Source organism: Aulonocara sp. 'chitande type north' Nkhata Bay, linkage group LG5 (assembly GCF_057382095.1).
Source record: "Aulonocara sp. 'chitande type north' Nkhata Bay isolate Kocher_YH1m ecotype deep benthic linkage group LG5, A_spYH_male_GT1.1, whole genome shotgun sequence".
In the NCBI taxonomy this organism is placed as follows: domain Eukaryota; kingdom Metazoa; phylum Chordata; class Actinopteri; order Cichliformes; family Cichlidae; genus Aulonocara; species Aulonocara sp. 'chitande type north' Nkhata Bay.
Window position 1 is genome coordinate 2,476,612 of NC_141348.1, and position 6,912 is coordinate 2,483,523.

Genomic DNA, 6,912 nt, shown 5'->3' on the forward strand with positions numbered 1-6,912 from the left:
TGCAGGCAGCTTGTAACCATCTCTCCTCTGGTCCTCAGAGCTGTGGAGGAGGATGAGCGTCTGGAGCGTGGCCTGGAGCAGCGCAGGAGGAAGTATGCTAAACAACAGAAAGAGAAGTGTGTGATGCAGTGACCACCGCAAACTTCCAAATGTTGGGCCAAGGCAGTTTTCTCTCCTCTGTCACCTGCTATCAGAATGAATGATGTGGTTTTAGGTCAGCAGTAAGTGCACATTCACACTGAATCTGAGAAGATTCAGAATTCACATTAAAGTTTGGCTTGAGTGGAAGTTTTGGTCTGCTTTGCATTTTTAATGTCTCAACATGTGCCACTAGGAACCCTTTTGTTACCTGATATATGCACTAGTTAAACCTCATGAACTGTTTGTAATGATGCAAAGTGGGTTTGAGTGTGGAAATGGTTGGAAAGCCTAGAATAGCTGGCTTAGACTATGGATGATCTATAGATCCTAGAAGCTCCAGCAGCACAAAGCCAACAGCCTTGCAACATTACAAAAAGCATCCGTGTGGGTCCGTTTTGTTTAAAGTTAATGGTTTCAAGCTGAATTTGGTGTAACGTGTGATTTTCAACAGCTTTGAACAAAAAAAAACACAAGAAAAGTCAAGGTGAGAATTTCACAAATGTAGGTGCTACTGATTGGAGCTGAGTAGCCTTCACACAAATGTAACTGAAACAGCGAGTCGCCCTGTTGAAATGTGAATGATGTCACTCTCCCGCTGCTCAGCGTGTCAAATCAAAGTTTGTATTTAAGTGTCTCAGAGGTTTTATCTTGTGTTTGCAGTTCTCTGTTCATCATTCGTGTGTACTACAGCTTACATCTCGCCAAAAGCAGTGCCTTTTATAAAGTTTTATTAACACCTGTTACATTTAAAATATTTGTAAAGACGGGAAAATACTAAAAGCTTAAATACACATTTTATGCAATTTTGAATGTGTTTTAAACTGTGGGATTATATTTGCCATTCTTCCATAGAAATTCAACGTCAATAAACCTTCCTGACACAAAACTGCTTTTGTTACTTTGTTGTCACTTTCTTCTTCTTCTTGTTGCTTTAGCAACAAGAAGTAAAACACTGCTGAGGATTTTATAAAGACTTGTTTGTTCAAAACAACAAGGGTGGTTTTCAGAATATCAAATAATTGTACGTGGATACATGTATAGTTGTATGATTACAGTGTAAAACCTCACTGAACAATAACATGCAGCATGAGTCATCTTCATCACCATAGAGTGACCTGCTGTTTCACATACAAACATTAGGACTGTTTTGGGGCCATTTTACAGATAACCTGAGGAACCCAAAGCTGTAGATACACTGTTTGCACCGACTACAAAGACAACCCAAGTTTTAATATGATAATAATAGAAATTCATATGTAATAATGAGATATATCAATCCTAAATGACATACCTTTGTGTACATGTCATTATCAAAGTGTTTATGAAAGTTATTTTTAATTTCATCAGACACTCACTGTCACAGTTTGGCTGAGACGCTGACTGTGTGGAGTGAGGAGGTGGACCCAAGTGCAGAGAGACAAAACCTGACGTAACAGAAAACGAGCCGTTTATTAAGGCTGGCAAAACTAAACCTAAACTGGGTGAACTGAGGCTAAACATAAAAACATCATGGAAAAGAAACAAGAACATAGAAACCTGACATGAAGGCCTGGCATGAATTCAAAACCCTGGAAACATGGCATGGACACAAGGCAGGAAAACAGACGGGCGAGGAATGAATGGAAACACACAGGAAGTGATCAGCGGAAGTGGAAACACATGGGGAAACAGCTGATTATAACACCACAGGGGAAATGAAACTAAACACACTGAACAGGACACCAGACCTCTTCAAAATAAAACAGGAAACAAGGCACGCAGACATGAAACATGAAGGGCGAGGGAGAATGTACAGGACTTTACCTCAGCTGTGGTTGTTTTAAAGTGCTTTATAAATAAAGATGATGATGATGATGATGGTGGTGACTTTCCCTTTTTACCCCTCAGCTGCTTCAGGAGCTGAAGGCTGAAGGGTCACCCCACCGGGAAAGTGGTGTGGACCCCAAAGTTTGGGAATCTGATAACTTGATAATCTTGTGAACATAATAAATCAAGAAAGACGTCACTCATTCATTTCACTTTTGACTGGGAACGACACAGATGGAACAAGGTTGATTAAAACACTCAAAATTCAATGAAAGGTGGTGCTCATCACTTTTATATGTTCAAGTGCATAGTGTGGAGGATGTTGTAAGGCCTTGAGGTAATCAGATGTAAAACACAATATTTATGAGTGTTTTAAGTTGTAAATCGGTCAGATTTGACAGAAATGTGAGAGGAAGTTAAATCCAACAGCACTGGAAACACTTCCTGAACCAGCACGACTTCAAATGACTCGACACACTCTCAAAAACCTTGGCACATAGTAGCATCCCATTCTTAATCCATAGGGTTTAATATAATGTCAGCTCGCCCTTTACTTCTATAACATCCTCCAATCTTCTTTCCACAAGTGTATTTATGGGAGCCTTTTACCATTTGTCCTGAAGTGGCCCCCACCGACTACAAATGCCAGAGCCCTGCTTTGTTTCTATAATTTTTGTTCATCACATTTTTTATTTTACAAATTTGATATGTTATTAGCACAAAAGAGCACCTTTTTATTTAAAATGGTTTTATTTTGTGTTGTGAATTATTGCTTAATGTCCATTTTTGTTTGGTAAAGGTCCAGTGTTGACTACAGAAAGAGACTTAGTGTGACAGTACAGGCATTTGCAATAAACCTCTGTCTGCAACTGATGGTTAAAAAAGATTTGAATAAAACTGAAATGAATAAGGAGACATAAATACAACACAGGGGAATACGCAGTGGTTCTCACTGCTGCCGCACAGCAGCGATGTCCTGGGTTCCAGTCTGTGTGGACTTTACATGTTCGCTCTGTGTGGGTTTGCTCCACAGTCGAAAGGCTGCAGTTAGCGGGGTTAAGTTAACTGGGGATTCTGATTTGCCCAGGTGTGAATGTGAATGGTTGTCTGTTTCGATGTGTTAGCCCTGCGATAGATTGGTGACCTGTCCAGGGTGAACTCCATCTCTTGCCCTGTGGCAACTGGGATATGCTCCAGTCCTCATTAGTTTGTTACACTTATGTGTGATATGACCCGCATATGAAACTCATGCACTCTGCATGGGACAGCTGGCTCGTGAATCACTTTACGCTCTGCTTCGGCATAAAGTCCAGTTCACCATGAACTTTTTATAATTATTTGATATCAAAGCCTGAATGGCATTTTATATTTTTAAAATTTCAGTGAAAGTTATACTGAAGTCATCGTGTTCAGTGGTGTGTGTGCTGCGACCTGGATCCCCTGCAGCCATGTGCTAAACCAACACTGACTAATCTTGGTGTCAAACTGTGATTTATTCTTGATACGCAGATAAAATCCATCATCAAAGCTACTTTTTATCATTTGAGACTTTTATCCAAGCACAAATCCACCTTCAAACTTTGAACATTTCATTTATGCTTCTGTCACAGTACCTCTGGACTACTGCAATGTGCTCTGTTTTGACCTTTGAAAAGATCCCCTTACTGTTTGTCCAAGATGCTGCAGCTTGTCTTTTAACTCGCAAACACGAGTACATTTGTCCCGTCCTCGGCTCCCTTCCCTGGCTTTCTGTTTGTTTAAGGATTCATTCAAAGATTTTTTTTTCCCTAAAAGCGTAAATAATGTGTGTTTAAACTCTTTCCTCTGATTATTTTCATGTTGACTTAAACAATATCTCCCCCTGCTGTTACTGCAACTTCTGCATGAGTATGCATTTCACGCTTTGAAGAGGCAAACATACATGTTAGGATGCCCCCCCCCCCAAAACTAATAAAAACTCAACTAAAATGAAACATTTTCAAACACTAAAACCTCAAAACAAAGAATCACGCTCTGTAAACTCACTGATTATAAAACACAAAACAATAAAAACAATGCTCTTTAAATCTAATGTTACTTGTAATAAATGTGGCCTTTTTGTAGCTTTGGAGGCCAGGCTCAGTGAACTGGAGTTAGACTGTGAACTCTTGAAAATAAACCAGTATGGCCAGTAGCCAGGACCCTGTAACTGCTGCAGGGACAGCAGCTTAACCCAGTAAGCTGTCACTCAGCAGGTCCTCCAAGGCAGTTGGGAACCCTGGCTAACGAGATGACTGTGAAGAGGAAGTGCAGCCTGAAACTGAAGCCATCAGAATGTGAACCAACCTGTTTCAAACAGTCGTCAGACACAATGACTCTGTCCCACGTCCAAAAGTGAAGCGATTACTTCTAAAATATGCTCAAATGCATTTATTTAATAATCTTTCTGTGACACAAAATAAACTTTTGAGATATTTTCAAGTGAGAATGTAGATGTATAAACTTCAAATATCTTATTAAGAGCTTCATGTTATTACTCAGATTTTTCATCAGATTTAGTGTCCAGTTCAATTCCACTGGGTGACTTTTACATTCACTTATATAACTTTCAAATTTGAATAATTTCCTCTGGAATGAATAAAACATTCTGATCAATGTAGATGATGAAACAGTGCATTTAGTTCATTATTGGGCTACTTTAAAGTGTCAGAATGCAAATAAGCTGCCTCATTGTTTTAATCCCACAGTCGATCTTGTCTTAATTTATGGAGTAGAAATCCCCGAACACCTACACAGCACTGTAGCACAATGTATATGACTGCAATTAAATGCACAAAGCATAAGGAAAAATAATACACGATAAAGATCTAGATAATTATAATGTAGAGTTAAGTAAGCATGTTTAAGTTCAGCCCTGTCATGGTCCCTCAGTCATCTCTGGCATGCTAGTTTTTCTCTCTCCTCCTTTGTGTGTGTTCATGGGCAGTGCTCATCGCGGGTTAGTGGAGGTCACTACTTAAGGTAGTGGCTGAAGGATCAGTGTTTGCTGGAACTGAATGGTTGTAATCTTGGCTCCTGTTATGCTGGGTGTTTTTGCTCTGCTGCTGTGGATTTGTGGCCCTCTGTGCCCTGTGAACAGGTTCCTCTACTTCTATGCCTGGTGTGGTGAGCCTGAGCCTGACTGCGAGAGAGTGAGGACTGTACATGTTGGATGTTTGGAACCATTCCTGTGTGGTTTTTCTTGTTGTCTCTCCCCAGCACAAGCATGATGTCAGACATTAAGCTGCCAATCAAGCTTGCCCTCGAGGAATGGATTGTTGTGGACTAACTTGACCTGGGAGACATGGAACATGTGGTGAATGTGCATGGATACTGGAAGATTGAGTCTGACTACTGAAGGGTCAGTAAAATGGGGACTGAACTTAGAGGAGAGGGCCTTCACAGGGATGTCCTTAGCTGTTAGCCATTCCTTTTGTCCAGGTTCATATCTGGGAGCGGCCATTTGGAGGCGATCCAAATAGTGGCGCTGCCAATGAACGGTTCTGAGTAGAGCTTCCTGAGTCTGGGCCCAAATGCATCAACTACATCAAAGGTGATGTTGGACAGATGGAACTGTGACGTCAGCTTCTACCTCAGGGAAAAGAGGCGGCTGATATCCTAGGGATATAAGACGAGAGACTAGTAGCAGATGAGGTGAGTGAATTGTGTTTGTACTCTTCCCACGGGAGCTGCGAGGACGAGGTATGACTAGAGCACAAGGAAAAACAGGGTAAGTATTAACAAGATTAGGATGAATCATGAAAGCATGAATGGCCTACAGTATCACAGATGTGGGATAGCGGACGAACTGGCGAAGAATAGTTGTGTACGCTGGTCTTAAAACTGCCAACTGGATCACAAACAGGTGAGGATGACAGGTGTGATGATTTGGACTCCACCCAGAGGTCGAGTCCCCGACCCTGTGGAAAAACAGAAGCACTGGCTTAACCGCTGAAGGGCTGATGATTCTGTCCACTTCGAAATGTCCAATGTAGTGTGGCAACAGCTTGCGAGAAGTTGCCCTGAGTGGAATGTCCTCAGCAGCGAGCCCAGCCTTGTGTCTAGGAGAGTAGGTGGGCACTGGAGCCCTTTGATGATTGGCGTAGAGATGTGACGGACTGAAGCAGCATCTCCAGACTTGGAGGTGGTGCTTGACAGATGGTACTGTGAGCTCAACCTCATGTTCTGAAAACAATGAGAGTTGATACTGAGGAGGCTTCAGGTCTGTAGCAGAGGAGGTGAGTGAGTTATAAGCATACTCATAGGATAGGTGGACCAAGTTGCCGGGTTGTGCGCGGTGATGCAGCGGAGGGTGGCCTCCAGTTCCTGATGAAGGTGTTCTGTCTGACCGTTGGTTGATAACCTGAGCTGAGGCAGGGCTTAGCTGCAAGAGCGGTGCAGAAAGCCTTCCACACCTGAGGAGTAAATCGGGGACAAACACTATTTCCACTCGGACACCATGCAATCTGATTACTTGTTCCACTGGAATTCTGGATTTGTTGAGATGATTGGTTTTGAGCTTAGGTCTTTACAAAATCTGCTTAAGTGGTAGGACTTTGCACTTCATTGCTCCCTTGCACAATAAAGGAGAGACTTTATTGCTGGACTCACACTTACAGGTGTGAGATGACACCAGAGAGTCGAATCCCCCGTGGGGGTGTTTTGTTTATTATTTTCCATTATTTGGACCCATTTTTCCTTTCATGTAATGCTATTGTTTTTATTGTGTGTGTAAGTGATTATTCATGTTGAGATTGACAGGTTGTGTTGAATGCAAGTCAAGTTCATCAAACCAAACTCATTAGTCATCCACTTTGTTTAGCAGTCATTAAGCAAAACTTAATACACTAACACAGGACTATCAAAATAAAACAGGAAACAAGAGACGTGATAGGACACGTGATTTGATACGATGACTGGGGGAATGAGGACACAGAGACAAGACAA

At 41.7% G+C, this 6,912-nt stretch overlaps 1 protein-coding gene across 8 annotated transcripts in view; it reads left to right on the plus strand.

Annotated features, from left to right (window-relative positions):
- Positions 1-1,027, plus strand: part of ehbp1l1a (EH domain binding protein 1-like 1a) — a 49,612-nt gene extending 48,585 nt beyond the window's left edge. For all 8 annotated transcript variants that reach the window (XM_086290940.1, XM_086290943.1, XM_086290941.1 and 5 more), the window contains one exon: positions 39-1,027. In XM_086290940.1, the coding sequence (XP_086147066.1) occupies positions 39-132 (94 nt within the window). In that variant the 3' untranslated portion in view covers positions 133-1,027. The remainder of the gene's footprint in view (positions 1-38) is intronic.
- Positions 1,028-6,912: the final 5,885 nt, after the last annotated feature.